General features: G+C 37.0%; 2 protein-coding genes across 4 annotated transcripts; one reads left to right on the top strand and one right to left on the bottom strand.

Annotated features, from left to right (window-relative positions):
• Nucleotides 1-6,475: 6,475 nt before the first annotated feature.
• klf11b (Kruppel like factor 11b) lies at nt 6,476-10,725 on the top strand. 2 transcript variants are annotated; one of them, XM_079852679.1, is made up of 4 exons: nt 6,476-6,722; nt 7,931-8,185; nt 9,170-9,944; nt 10,027-10,725. In XM_079852679.1, exons 1-4 carry the CDS (start codon nt 6,681-6,683, stop codon nt 10,320-10,322), a joined length of 1,368 nt encoding a protein of 455 aa, XP_079708805.1. In that variant the 5' UTR covers nt 6,476-6,680; the 3' UTR covers nt 10,323-10,725. The 2 variants fall into 2 exon arrangements, with proteins under 2 accessions (XP_079708805.1, XP_079708806.1); XM_079852680.1 differs by lacking the exon at nt 6,476-6,722 and adding an exon at nt 7,710-7,845.
• On the bottom strand, nt 10,584-15,031 carry LOC307147739 (uncharacterized protein). 2 transcript variants are annotated; one of them, XR_013819355.1, is made up of 4 exons: nt 14,475-15,031; nt 14,269-14,327; nt 12,938-13,053; nt 10,584-12,745 (listed from the first exon to the last, which is right to left on the bottom strand). XR_013819355.1 is itself a non-coding variant. In XM_079852681.1 (3 exons), the coding sequence occupies exons 1-3, from the start codon at nt 14,934-14,936 to the stop codon at nt 12,646-12,648; spliced, it is 621 nt and encodes a 206-aa protein (XP_079708807.1). In that variant the 5' UTR covers nt 14,937-15,031; the 3' UTR covers nt 10,584-12,645. The 2 variants fall into 2 exon arrangements, 1 of the variants encoding a protein (XP_079708807.1); XM_079852681.1 differs by lacking the exon at nt 12,938-13,053.
• Between the last annotated feature and the right edge of the window lie 302 nt (nt 15,032-15,333).

Below are 15,333 nucleotides of genomic sequence, written 5' to 3'. Positions count from 1 at the left end.
TTTGCTTTGTGTTAATGGCTAAAAATGGGCAAAGAAAACAAAGGCAATGTGGAGAAACAATGTAGATTCAAAATGGCCCTATTCGCAGCTGTGACTATTTAAGTCTCGAGGACTGTGTCATCGCCTCTCTGAGTCAGCACAATCTTACTGGATTACCTCAGTACTTCTCAGCACAGACACACCCTTCTCTCGTCCACTCGCTCAGACAACTGATTGATAGGGCAAGAGACAACAGTATTCAAGCCCTATTGCTGTAGACTTGAACTACACCTTTTGTGTCTGAGAGAACTGGTAAAACATACACTGCATTGCTCGTCTTGACCTATTCTTGGAAACTTATCGGAAATAAATGTGGGTTATTTTAGTTCACTTCTACAATTGAGGCAGGCCCGGCGGCAGGACACATGACTGAGGCATTTATATTTCTCATGCAAATGAGCCTATTTATTGAAGCGTGTACATGGCTGCTTGTCAAGCATGAAAAACAAGTGTTCTTTAAATTCTGAATATATTATATGAATTACCATCACATAGACAGCGTGCAAAGAGCACTCCCTTTATAATCACTAAAAAGCTGTCACTCATTCATCGCAATCTCAAAAAGGTTCCTTTAATGAAACAACACAATGAATCTCTTATTTACATACACTTTGTCAGAGAGTTTGCAAGCGTACAGAACTTTTCTACCCTTAAACACCTCTGATTGGTCATTGCGTTCATACATCATTATTTGTTTTTTAAAAAGTGTTTAAAAGTTTTTAAAAATAAAAAGTGTCACTAAAGTAATTTATAATGTTACAAAAGATTTATATATTTTAAATAATTGCTGTTAGTTTAAATCTTCTGTAAGTCAAAGAATACTGAAAAAAATGTATCAAGGTTTTCAAAAACAAAACAAAAAAAAAAAACATTAATAATTCAACATTAACAATAATAAGAAATGCATCTTAAGAACAAAATCAGCATATTAGAATGATTTCTGAAGGGCTGGGGCAATGGCTGCTGAAAATGTAGCTTTGCTATCACAGGAATTCATATATAAAATACAATATAAATATATTAAAATAGAAAATGTTTTTATTGCAATATTACTGTTTTTACTGTATCTTTAATGAATAAATACAGCCTTGGTAAGCATAAGAGACTTCTTTCAAAAACATTACATATAATATATTTATATGTTTTTATAATAATATAACATTTAGCATAACCCATTGTCATGCTAACAGCTTTAGTAGTTGCATCCATTTGCCATAAATTAAGTGAGTTAAGCTGAATAATAAATGCAAACGCAACGACTGATGGGTAAAGATATACGTCCATGTGTACATATTCCCTACGCAATTTGCAGTGCTCTACGGACTGATCGACATATACGATCCCTGTGATTTGGAATCTCACTAAAGATGCCTGATGACTTTGGAAGGTCCAAAGTGTTTTTCCACCTGTTTCTCGTGTCTTAAATCCAAGAAAGTGAATTGTTTTGGATAACTGATCAATTGAAGTTTTAGCAATGTTATTTGGCTTTTGACCTAACTTGTACTAAACTTTATTCCTGGATTCATTAATATCAGAGTTCCACTTACAGTAGTGACCTCAAGCAAGCAAATTACCCAGTTCACTCTTCCTGTTTGTGGCATTGACAGAGTAACTCTTTCCCATATACAGTAATCTAGAACACAAACTGTCACAGTGATGGACTACAGTATGTAGTCAAACAAAACTTTTAAAGTTTTTCCCTGTAGGTGTCATTCTTCTACACCTGTTGTTTATGGTTTTGTGGATGCTTTTTCAAATGCAAGAGGAGCTTGTATGCAAAATGTTCATTGTTCATTGGTCAGTTCAATTGCCTTTGTTTTTTCAATATGCATACATACCTCATCAGCGATGTTGACATTCATTTGAAGCACTGAAAATAAACTTAAGAGAATTAAATATTTTCTGTGCATGGATATTTATGGTACGTATATGTATATTTTGTGAACTTTTGTGCACAAGGGAATTGATTCAAATGCTGAATCAATCCCCAAAATGGTTCTTAAGCTTCACTTATTTTGTGATTTAACAGACAATTAAAAAATCCCAAAAGTTCTGAACAGGTAAATTTGGTAATTTACATAAACGTATTAAAAGAACATCACGTTTTAAGTGTCCTTATGATAAAAATGTCTATGAGTTCTAAATTGTAAGATAAATTTGAATGTGTCTCACAAGCTTTTTATGTGAAATTACAGAAAATTGTTTACTGACTTTGCCCATCTATTTTGGTTGCATATGTCCTAGTCTTACAGTGTCTTTATAGATTAAATTGACTTTTTATGATTTGTATAACTTCTGTGCACAATGATAGGGCAGATCTTTATGAGTGGATCTCACAAAAAAACAAATCATAAATGTACGTGTAATGATTAGTCTGTGATGCATTTAAGACAGTGCTGTTCTTAAACACCCCCATCATGAAGAAATCATCTGACAACAAAAACAATACCAAATGTTTGGGCTTTCTGAAGATAAGAATCATTTAAAAAACACTTTACTCATAACTGACATATCTGGAAAATACTGTAAAGTACAGTGATGAACCATGCGTCAGATGATCTGTATAGCCTGGATGGAACACATCTTACAAACACAGCTGAAAACATTTGTTTTCATAATAAAAAAAAAAAAAAAAGATGCTTTAATGTTGTCCATATTTTTATCATTTGTCCCTCAATGTGAAGTAAATGTAATCTTAAAGCATAATTTGCATTATCATCTCAACCATCTAAGTCACATCTAAGTCACTCCGCATGGCAGACCAGATGACTTTGACAAATGTGCGACTCAGCACCTAACATACCACAGAACAGGATCTGTTCTTAAACAAAAATGACGTTCAGTCCCAATTGTTGCCCTTTCACCCAGATACACACCCACTATGAAGCAAGTGAGGAGTTTCTGTTGATCAGCCTGTTGTTGAGTTCTACGGACATCTGAATTGCCTGTATGTGCTGCCAAAACACACACACACACACGCGTGCCCAATACCTTTTAATGACTGCTGCTGATGTCTTCAGATCTTAATAAGAGAAATATAGAAAAATATAGGCCTATTAAACACTTGCTGTATATTGAACGTTACACAAACATGAGACCAGATTGTGTGCATAATACAACAACACTTCAAGCACAGTAGTATATTTAACACCTCTAAAAATAACTGACCCACGCTCTTCTCTGGACTGAAGCCGTTATGTGAGAACTGGTGTCGGGTGCTGGGAGGACTGGGACCAGTGGGAATGGGTTGAAGTGAATAGCATAACCTTTCCTCTAGTTTCCTTCCTTTCTCTCTCTCTCAGTCTGGCTCACTTATATCACAAGCATGCTTCTCAGTCCTCACATAACTCCTACACATCCCACACACCACTCGCCGTACTGCAGTTGGCAGAACACTATCGGTCACTACAGCACATACTGTCTAAGCTTACGTGATGCATTCTGCTGTCTCTGACCCCGCTGCTTTCCTGAGTGCCCACCGGCAGACAAACTGACATGTGGCCTACATCCTAGACGGCCAGTTGAGGAGGATGTTTACTGCTGTTCTGATTGCTTATGTAGTGATTTGAAAAATTGCATTGATTAGAGCAATGATTCCCAACCTGGAGGAACCTCAAATAAATATGAAGAGGGTTTAAGGGGTCTAACCCTAACCCAAAGATACAACATTTTTTCCTGGTAACACTTTAGCTTTGGGTCCAGTTTTCACTATTAACTAGTTGCTTGTTAGCATGCATATTACTAGGATATTGGCTGTTTATTAGTACTTATAAACCACATATTAATGCCTTATTCTGCATTACCATTTTCTACATCCCTTAATTCTATCCAGTACCGAAACTTAACTACCTTACTAACCACTAATAAGCTGTAATTAGTAGTTTATGACAACAATCCTTTTTAAATAATTTTTACCCTAATATATCTTAATATGTTTAAACATGTTAAGCATGATGACATTACCATCTTATTTGAGCCATTGCTGATGTGATCAACAGTATTAATTTAGAAAATCCTGTCACATAGGTCCAAATGTTCCTGAGAGTAATCACCAACAACCTTCATGCTGGAATATTGGAATATATTGTTTCATGAATATTTCAGTGACTTTAATAATGCAATTTAGGGGTGTAGAAACAGAAACAGAAACTCAACTGTACTTGCTTTACACGCAAGAACAAACCTCACTGGTTCTTGCAGAAGCTCAAAAATGCACAATAACACACAAGAAGGAACCTCATTGTGCAAGAGCGCATCAAGCAAGAATGCTTGAGCATTCATGCATGTCTCTTCAGAAAATTTGGACTAAACCACTCAATTCATTTGGATTAGTTTTACGATCTCTCTATGAACTTTTTGAATTGCCAAAGTGGTAGTTGCGTGGACAGTCAATGGAGGGACAGAAATTGCTCAGATTTCATTCAAATATATTTTTGTATCAAAGATGAACTAAAGTCATACGGGTTTGGAACGACGAAATGTTAATTTTTTGAGTGAACTAACTCTTTAACTCTTTCTCTAATTCTCTTCAAAGACTCAAGCATAATGTAAGTATTTCAGTTATTAAATTATAACTACAATGACTGATAAATGGCTTAGGGTCGAGATAACAAGCTTGGACACCTGACAGAATTCATGCTCAGTGTCTCAGTATCAGTGTGTATTTCTAGCTGGGACTAAAAAAAGATATTCCCTGAAAAGATTTTTCTTTCAAAGAATAACCTCATCTATGGCACTTTTACAGCATCATCTATCACCTGCAGGAACTGTGATCAGAACATCCTGACATTTTCCAGGATGACTTCGTTGAACATTGACTTACTTAAATGTCACTACTTTTAAAGGCAGAAAAATGACGAGTTAGTGTAATCCCATCCTCCCAGTCAGAGAGGGTGTGACTAAAACACGTATGAATTCAAGCTAGATAAAAGGATTTTTGACACATTATTATAAATAAAGACAGTTACATCCACCTTACAACTCCAATAATTATTGTTGTTTTTTTAAAGGTCATTAAATGGGTTCGGATCAGACCAGAGATTGAGGTAAGAATGTTTATTGTACTAGCACTGTATCGTAATAACTGCTCTTCCAGATTTGAATGAGGTGCATATTGAGTAAACTATAAAGACTATAAACATTCTGCCCTGAACCTAAAGTGTTTTCACAATTTATTACATTGCAGGATCTATATACTACAGGAAACAATTGTAAAATTCCAGGCCTGGAAATGAATAAAATCGTGTTCATAGTATAAATTGAAATATTTTAGATTAAAACATTCAAAATATTGATATTTTTTGCACAGACAATTTCTATTATATGTTATTTGTTTATGTGTGTATTTATTTGCATACTCTTGTTGTTATTATAAGCATCTGGAAAGTGATTGAAATTCACTGTTCACATTTTTGCATTCACATTTCTGTGCAGTCATGTTAGGAAATTATCTATTAATTTGTCCAAAAATACGTTTAAAAGGCAATATGGAGAGCAGAAATAATATTAACAATTAAAAAAATCTTATTAAAAAGCAGTAAATTATTTTGTTGTCAAAACAGAAAACTCCCCCTTCAAACACTATGTGTTAAAAGTAAATGAGGTATAAAATAGCACATTGATTTTTTGTAAAAAATAAAAAATACAGTGAGAAAAAAACGTTATTATTAAAAATGATAGTAAAAACAAGCATTTTAATTCTTCTTACTTGATGATTAAACCACTAATCCCAATTTGTCATCACCCCATAATCCTTAGTCATGGTTGCATAATTTAATGTTATTAAATAAGGATTGTTGAATAACGATGAGGCTAATTAGTCAACGTTAGGTAATGCATTATGTTGGCTAAAAATTTGCAATACATCCGTAAATATGTTACAGTAGCCTATTTATTAACCTTTTTTTAAACAGATTTTAATACAAATACAACTGTTCATTACATCAACAGACACAACTTCATGTGTTAGTAAATGTTGAAATTAAAATTACCTAACATGTAAAAATGCTTTAGAAGCATGTGTCATTGTTAGCTCTTGTTAGCTGATGTAACAATAATGTTACAAATGGAACCTTATTGTAAAATGTTACCAATTAAACGTTAATGTTATTCATAAACTTGGTTGTAAGTAGCCTATGGCTTATTGTTTTTGCTTCTCCATGCCTGCTAAGCTAATTTGGCTCCTCGTGTTGTGTGTTTAGCCGTTACCTGTTTAAGCTGACTATAGATGCACAAACATGTTTCACTATTATATGGCTCCTAAAGGCTGCGACCTTTCGCCCAGTTCCGTCCTCTCATAGTTCAGCGAGTTTACAGCGACACTGTTGACTCCCTCCACACGCCCATCTGCAGCCACGCACCCCTCTTCCTCCAATCGCTCGCCTATCACGCACTGATCACGCGCCGGCCTTCACCCCATTGGCCAAGGTCTCACACACATTTGTTTTTCATTGGTGGCGTGTTGCCACCCGCCAGACTGTTGTGAATTTTGTTTTCTCTTTTTTTCGGAGGCTTGTTTTACTCAGCTGCTGGTAAAAGCGAACTGAATTCCGGTGTGAGTCGCGTCACTGAACGGGCGGAGCAGCTCCATGTCTTTGTTCTGCTCTACTTTTCATTTAATATTTTTTCATACGTTTGAATAGATGTCAACACGCCAGTTTTCTAACATGGAACGATTATGTGGGGTAAGATCGGAATATTTCGTTATATAGCATTTATATTTATGTAATATACTTTTTGACTTTTTTTTTTTTTTAATGAGTTGCTTGTGATTTACTGACACTGACTGGTCATTGCTGATTGTGTTTAACTGGTTATGGAACTGAGGTGAATGACGTCAACTCTTACTTAATGTTACATTGTAACTGTATTTGCCGTATCCTTACGAAATGTTACAATGTATAACATTGTAAAGTTCTGAAAACATGTAGCCGTCTTCTTCGAGTTGACTGGCCCTGTTATAGTAAACAATACGGATCTGTTGTAGTCTACATTCAGTTTCAGTGGGCACCGTTATTCCTGTTGGACTCATTTAACCCTCAAGTTGACAACCAAGTAATCATTGTGCGCAATTTTGTATCTTAATTCTCCTGTCTTGCCTTTATTTTTTTTAAATGTATGTGTATACACTCACCCCCTCTCTCACACAAACACACATAGACACTTTTATCATGTTTTTCCTTAGTCTCATATGTTGTTAATTTATTTTGACAAGTGGATTTCTAGTGTTATATTTATTAAACTTTAAATATTATATTTGGTAAGAATGAAAAAAAAATTACAAATATGCAAACTTAGAAATATGCAAAAGAGAAGTGGTCTTTTGGAACCTAAATATCCCACCAGTGCATTGTATTATGTAAAGCAGTTGAGTACCATACTGCACACTATATGCAGACTGTACAGAAGTCAATCAGGTGTGTTGGCAATCACCTTGTTGACACTGCTTTAAAAAAAAAAAAAAAAAAAGAAAATCAGTGCATGCTGCTCACTAATGGCGTTATTTCTCTGAAGAGCATTGGCTGGGAGGGGCTTTCAGTCAAAGTTTTCTGGCCTCTGGCACTGCTCCCGTGTCTATCAGGGGGTTTCAAGTTTTGCTCTCAGCCATTTCACATGGCCAGCTTGTGAGCACGTCATTGTTTTGGCTTTATTTGGCAGTGGGAGTTGACTTCAGCCCTAGTGATAGAGGGTCCCTGCAGACGGGCTGCATTAAAAAGGGCTCCTCTGTTAAACTGTCATACTGCTTTTGGATCCATGAATAGATAAAGACTGAGAAAGACTCATTCAGATCCACCCAGCAGCTGAGCTGTATGTGTCAAAACAACCAGAGGGTTTTCTTTCATCTTTAACACATTACCTTACATTAGTTTTGTTGTTTTCTTGTGGTTCTCAGGGAGCTCGGATGGAGGACTGTGAGGATTTTCTGGAAGTGAAAAAGCACAGTGAGCACTCTTCGTGCAGTGTTCTGGAATACAATGATCTTGAGGCTGCTGAGGCTCTGGTCTACATGAGCTTCTGGAGTCAGATGTCTCCAAAACCCAACACCTTCAAACCTCGCCCTCTCACACCAGCTTCAGACTCCTGCGATTCTTTCCTGCCCCCAGAACCACCGGAGACCCCGAGGGACTTCGTCTCGCTATCTTCACTGGTAAGCGAGTCTTCTTTCGTTGAAACGATCTGCTAGAAGGTAAAATATGTACACTTCAAGCTCTGTTTAATTTGTCAACATTCACACCGGGGAACCTCAGGCGCCGCACAGCGTAGCACAAAGCTCTTATCAGAACCTGATTTGTTTGCTGAAAACTTTGGGAAGGTTTTATGACACCCTGGACAGGTGGTAGTCTTGAGATAAGCTACATCTGCAAACTGAACTTCAGCACAGGCTCCTTTACTGTGTTTACACGACTCACCTGTGCTGTAATGATGCTGAGAGATGAATGGACAAAGTAGCACTGCTGTGACATAGTGAATAGAGCAGCCATTCATCCATAAGGAGATTCCACTAGTTGTTTGCAAAAGAGCTTGATTTTTAGGAATGCACCAATATTATGATGGCCGATACGATGATAAGCCAATAATTATTTGCATGTTATGGTCGGTAACTGATAAATGTCCGGTATTAAAATTCTGTACTATTTTAAGAAAATTAAATATAAAACACTAAAACCAAAGTCATACTTGAATTTAGGTATAGTGTATAGTATGGAAAATTTATAGTTATTTTTAGATTTTCTAAAGCTTACATTTAACAGTGTTAATAAATTATTAGTGTTTTTATTTAAAATTTATTTAAAATGTTTTTCATTCTGTACATTGTTTATAATTTGTGTAAATTTAAGTTTAGTTTAGTTAGTCTTTTATTTTTTATTCAATATCAACCATTTATCACTTCTCGATCATAACATGAAAATAATTATCGGTGTATCTGTATTGGCCATTTTAATATTGGTGCACTCCTTAAAAAAGTTAACTTTAAGTGAGCATTAGAAGACGACAAATGTAATCTAAATGTAAAAATAGGGGAAATGAGCATGCACAATTAAATATACAATATCGATATAGAAATCTGATAACCAATATGGCCTTGATATACTGGACACTTCTTAACTCTGATTGTCTTCTCTCCTTGCAGTGCATGACCCCACCACACAGCCCGAGCTTTACTGAGACCTCCAACACCACATCAGTGCCAGCCTCCCCCTCACCACTTACCCGGTCCTGTCCCAGCCTCCCCAGCCCGAGATCTGTATGCCCCACCATGGCCTCCACCACTCAGGACCCCACAGAAAAGACCACACCCCTGCCTTGCAGAGCCATGGCAACCAGCGTAATACGGCACACGGCCGACAGCTCCCTGTATCAGAACATTCCACAAAAGACTGTTCCTTCATCATCATCACCCACCCTGTCCTGCCAACCCCAGACCGACACCACGCCGCCATGCCAAAACAGCAGCAGACTTCTTTCTAAGGATGAAAAGTGCTTCATTACATCATCTCCTCAGCCACCGCCCCCAACCTCTAGTCCACCAATCATATGCCAGATGTTCCCGGTGGCCCAACCTGGAGTCATCTCAGCGACGTTTATTCAGAAGCCCAGCCCTGGGGTGAAGTCTATCTTACCACAGCCGCTCCTGATGGGCTCTCCGGTGCCTCAGGGGACGGTGATGTTCGTGATGCCCCAGTCACCGGTGTCTTCGGCCCCACAGTGCCAACAGACTGTTATGACTCTAGGCAACACCAAGCTCCTGCCTCTGGCTCCCGCGCCTGTTTACATGCCCTCGGGGCAGAGCAGCATCACGCAGGTCGACTTTTCCCGCAGGCGCAACTACGTCTGCAATTTCCCAGGTTGTCAGAAGACCTATTTTAAAAGTTCTCACCTAAAGGCTCATCTCAGAACCCACACAGGTAAATAATGATCAGTATGTAGCGTCAACTTCTAAAGTCTAGATCAAGCAGGTCATCTAACATGTCTTGTTCTGCCTTCCAGGAGAGAAACCTTTTAGCTGCAACTGGGAAGGCTGCGATAAGAAATTCGCTCGCTCTGACGAGCTCTCTCGGCATCGGCGAACGCACACTGGGGAAAAGAAGTTTGTCTGCCCGGTGTGTGACCGAAGGTTTATGCGCAGCGACCACCTCACCAAACACGCACGGCGACACATGACCACCAAGAAGATCCCATCCTGGCAAACAGAGGTGCGGAACCTCAACAAGATCACCGCTGCCAAGGCCTTGCCCACTGGCACAGCACTACCGGTCAGCATGTTGCTGCCAGCCTCTAACTGACTTTGATGGAGACTGAACTCTAAACCCTCACCATTGTTATGCAGGGACTCATGTTATGAGGGCAAGGCTGCTGATTCTCTCATGGGCAAAAACGTTATTATGCACTGGACTCCTGTCTTCTTTTGCTGCACATATTTCGCACATTTTGTTTACTATTGTGTAAAAGATTTATGCACTCTTTTTGCCAGTCTTTGTACTATGTTTGTCTTAAAATTTCTTACTTTTTCTTCTTCATTTTTTTTTTTTGTACATATCTAATGGAAATGTATGATGTATGCTAAACCACACAAAATTAGAAAAAGGAAAATATGTAAAAATATATATGTGGATAATTATCTACACTGTGATTATCATATAATGCCTTTTATTTAATACTCCTTTTTTATTAAACAATGAAGTTTAAGTGTGTTTTTGTGATTTTTTTTTTTTTTTTTTTTTTTTTTTTTAAGCACTAAAGGTAAAAAAAAATCTGTGACATCAGAAAAATCCAGCAACTCCTATGTGGTTTGGAGTGTTTTGGCTGTTCTGCTTCTCGCTGCTCTTGGCAGTAACAGATCTTCCACTCACATTGTTGGCATGATGCATCACTTCCTGTCGGATTCGTGAGGTCTGTGTACTGGATATTTTGTCTCATGCATCACCTTTTAATAGGCCATTCTCAGCAGCAAGTTGACAGTCATTTTCGTTCAGTAGCCATTAAGTCAGTAAAAAGTTAGCAAAGTTGCTCTTTATTTGAAAATAAACTCCTCTGAGCGAACAATATATCATTAGTTTATTATAAAGTTGGCTGTTGACATGTTTCGATAAATGTCCTTACTATTAATTCCTTCTCTTATAAGGTATAAATATTGTTTTTTTTGTAAGTTATGTACTTTTATCACGAAAAGCCTTCTCTATTTGCCAAACACATGCTGTTCCGATGAGAAAAAACAACTTTTATTAGTTTTGGAAAGGGACATTGTGAAGCAACAAAAAAGAAAAAAGTTTTGTTCATTACCACAGGCATGGAATAAATCGTGTGCTTTCCAGTCATACTAATGTTCCCACAGAGATTGAAACCGGATGCCTGTAATTATCGCTCAGACCACTGTCAAACATATTTAAATAGAAAATATTCCGTATACTATTGCGTTTTACGATGGCCAATCAGATTGCAAGACTAACTGTAGGTGTGGGAGGCGCGACCAATCAGCTTTTAGAACAGTGCCCCGCCTCCTGCCTTACTGACCGACTTTCCCCAACCATGAACAAGCCTTCAATCGATTGTCCAAAAATGCAGCAACAGCGAAACCGTGTGGCTTATTGCGTTATGTCTTTTTTCTTTATCTCGGAAAGGTGCGTTTATTGAGAAGATAATAAAATAAACATATAATATTGTGCTATTTAATTTCTGCAATCAAAGGCCAGGCAGTTTAATATGGGCTAGTTTAAAATAGCCTATTGACTCGAAAAAACAAGCTTCAAAACCTATCTAGCCTACTCTTCCATTTTGTGAATGTGTTTATCCTTTTGGGTGGTTTCCTTATCACTAAACGCGAAAATAACAATTACAAATTACAAAAAAATATATTTATTAAACACATTGACAAATATCTTGAATGAATGACAGGAGACTACAAAATGTCTACAGATTTTCATCTCCATCCACTGAATTTTCTCGACAGATATAAACAATATTGACAGCTTTCAAAAAAATAAAAACATGTATTAAATGCAGGAGCCATTTCCTTTTTCTGGTGTTGCTATAGCTACTAATAGGTTACCTAAAATGAACTAAATCATTTTAAAGAAACATAATACACCTGATTAATTCCAACTGTGACATGCAGATTTTCATTGTACCTCAAAAGAAATTGTATTCAGCATTATGGAGGCCGTTCAGTTGGCTGAACATACACATCAGCGTAGTTTAGGGTAGTTGGGGGCCTCCATGGAGTCACTAAAAACTGCTGATGTGCATTCCTGTCTTAGATGGGTGGAGGATTTTGGAAATGTGGTCAGGAAATGGAACTAAATTACTTATCCACTCCATATGTTTTTCTCTCAGGCAAGCTGCTTTACAGAATAATATTATATGAAAAAAATGTCAAAAGGAAAGTACGTTTTATTCTTTTTTATTTTATTTGACCAGCTGTAATTTGAAATAAAAATAAAAGAATTATATATATATGTGCCATATATATGCCTTAAAATGAAAAATATGCTGTAATATCAGTGACAGATATAAAAATGATTCACAATACTTTGTAGTGTAGTGATAATCCAATAATCCTTCTCATACATTTTCTCTTTTCATAGTTGTCTCAGAAGATCATTATGTTCGTTAACTAAACTCGCTCTCGATGGTGTTCATGAGGTCCTCTTCTGAAGCATCATACATGATAGGCAAGGCCAGAGATGAGCCACCACCAATTCCATAACCTCTTAAAAAAAATAAAAAAAAATAAAAAAAAATAAAGAGGATTTCAAAGTTAATACAGGGGCCTTTCCTTTTCAGAAGAAACTAAAATCTTTAAATGATAAAAAAAAAAATTATAAAATATACAGGTAATACATCAATATTTATTTTTTATTTAATTAACCACTAAAAATAAAAAAGAGGATGTCATATAAACCTTCATGTTGTGTTCCAGCCGCTTTGACATGGAGAGGATTTTCATTTTCCCGAAAATACTAATGTTATCACATTGGACTAATGTGTTACATTTGTTCCCAGTTAAAAATAGCCGTCCTACAAAAATAAATCTTTCATTATTCAATCTTTTTATCAACTAGCACAGGTTTTGTATTTATTTTTGGAACTGACTGATCGTAGGCCTCATTGATCTGAGCTTATGCACCCCATTTTTCTTTAGATGAAGAAGCTAGAAATAACTTTTTTTACTCAAAAACTGAGGTGCATAAAGAAATAAAACACCTGTGCTAATAAAATACAACAACTTGACAAAAACATTGAATCCAATATTTGGTGATTGTAGCATAATGAGAGATTTACAAGCAATTTGACATGGCTGGTCAAGGTAACACCAAATTAGGTATTAATACATTTTAATACAGGGATTTTTCATTTTCAATAGACATCCAAAGTCTTCAAATGATAAATTAAAGTGCACTCTTGAAGTGGGGTCACATACCTTTGTTAAAGGGGTGGTTGAATATGATTTAACTTTTCTAACTTTAGTTAGTGTGTAATGTTGCTGTTTGAGCATAAATCTGCAAAGTTACGACGCTCAAAGTTCAAAGCAAAGGGAGATATTTCCTTTTAAAGAAATTCCTTTTTAAGGACTACAACAAACGGCTGGTAGGGACTACATGACATTCTTCCCGGGTTAGTGACATCACTAACCCTAAAATTTACATAAACTCCGCCCCCGGGAATGCGATTTATAGATCATCAAGACAGAATATGCTAATCAATGACTAGAAGATAACTACACATAAGCTACATAAATTCACCAAATAACCATTCAGAAATGTTGTCTACATGTTGTCACTTCTTCATTAGTCTCCATCTTTCTGACTTCGGTTTGAACATAAAAGGCTAAACGTTTTTGAAATTTTCAGTGCATGTCTGTGTGAGTTAAAAGGACATAAGCTGTTGTAGCTCCGCCCCCTGTGCCAGGAGTAGCAGCTCATTTTCATTTAAAGGGACAGACACAAAAATGGTGCGTTTTTGCTCACCCTCAAAAAGTGACTAATTTAACATGCTATATAAAAATATCTGTGGGGTATTTTGAGCTCAAACTTCAGATACACACTCTGGGGACATCAAAGACTTATTTTACATCTTGTGAAAAGGGCATTATACCACCCATTTAAACATTAACATTTGAATTAATACACAGGCCACCACTCTCGACCAAACATAGCACTGGACACAACCTAACTTCTTTCAGTGGAAATGATCAATAATAAACGTTCAGATCAATAAATGAAAAACACTTACGAAGCTGTTGCTGTGCTCTCAATTTTAGTACCGCCCAACAGGTCCTTTGGAGGCATGATCTATTCAGAAAGCAAGGAAATAGATACGGATTCCGTACTTAATGACTTTAATTGTTTCTATTAATAATTCACAGTTGATTCTAGTTGTCATTGGCCTATTGGAAACTGGCGAGACCTTCATCTAAAAAAAAGTTGCAGCCGCCATACCTTTTCATGAATGTTTGAGGTGGGTTTGTTCACCGAGTTAACTTTATTTTTGTCCTTAAATTCGCCAATCGTCACATAAACACCAAACTGTGATCCATCATGTGTATTGCCACTGTAAACGTTGTTGCTGTCTTGTCTTTTGTCAGAGTAAAGTCCAGACGACTTTGATCCAAATATTGGCATATTATAGGAAGTCCGTAGTGTTATATCAGTGGTGTCACACTCATCGAGAATTCTGTCCACCTCCACCGCAAGATCTTCGGCTGAAAACTCTGAGTCCTGCCCGTCACTGTTACAGTCTCCCTGGGCTCTTCTTCTGACAGACAAGCGCCGATCTGAAGTTTTGTTGTTTGAGGGACCAAACAATTGACTTGCATCCCGTTGACTGCCGCTGCAACAGACGTTTTCCTCTGTCACTGACATAGGTGCGACTTTTTTCATCCTGCTTTTTGTTGTGCCCATTTCCCAATGCTCTCAAATGCCTAACAAACTATTTGACATACTGGAAAGTCAGCTACTCAAATAGTCTATATATATTTTTTTTTTATCTTATTAGATTTAATAATGCAGTCGTTGCAACCAGTGACGCTACGCAACAAACTACAACGCAAAAGTACGCGCTGCAAGTACGCGACGCGTGTGGGAGTTGTGGATGACGTCGGCACTCATTCGACCAATCAAAGACTTTGTTTACAAACCGCAAGCGTCGCGTCCACCTCGGTCCACCTCCGCCATCTGTCATGTGAGTGAACTGGAACAGCTGGGTGACGATACAATACAAGAATTGCTGTTTGACTAAAAAACCCAAACATTTAAAATCATTAAAAAATATTACAACTAAACAGTTATTTTCTAATAA

The sequence above is a fragment of the Squalius cephalus genome (assembly GCF_949319135.1).
Source record: "Squalius cephalus genome assembly, chromosome: 20".
Classification (NCBI taxonomy): Eukaryota; Metazoa; Chordata; class Actinopteri; order Cypriniformes; family Leuciscidae; genus Squalius; species Squalius cephalus.
Note: the sequence above shows the minus strand (reverse complement) of the source record. Positions and strands in the feature narration are given on the sequence as shown.

Bases quoted from the DNA above. Each gene is read 5' to 3' on its own strand.
- klf11b (XM_079852679.1), top strand. From the start codon at position 6,681: ATGTCAACACGCCAGTTTTCTAACATGGAACGATTATGTGGG. The intron at 6,723-7,930 runs GTAAGATCGGAA...TGTGGTTCTCAG, and splicing joins ACATGGAACGATTATGTGGG to GGAGCTCGGATGGAGGACTG. The intron at 9,945-10,026 runs GTAAATAATGAT...TCTGCCTTCCAG, and splicing joins TCATCTCAGAACCCACACAG to GAGAGAAACCTTTTAGCTGC.
- LOC307147739 (XM_079852681.1), bottom strand. From the start codon at position 14,936: ATGGGCACAACAAAAAGCAGGATGAAAAAAGTCGCACCTATGTCAGTG. The intron at 14,328-14,474 runs GTATGGCGGCTG...CTTTCTGAATAG, and splicing joins CCTCAAACATTCATGAAAAG to ATCATGCCTCCAAAGGACCT. The intron at 12,746-14,268 runs GTAAGTGTTTTT...ATTTTTTTTAAG, and splicing joins GAGAGCACAGCAACAGCTTC to AGGTTATGGAATTGGTGGTG.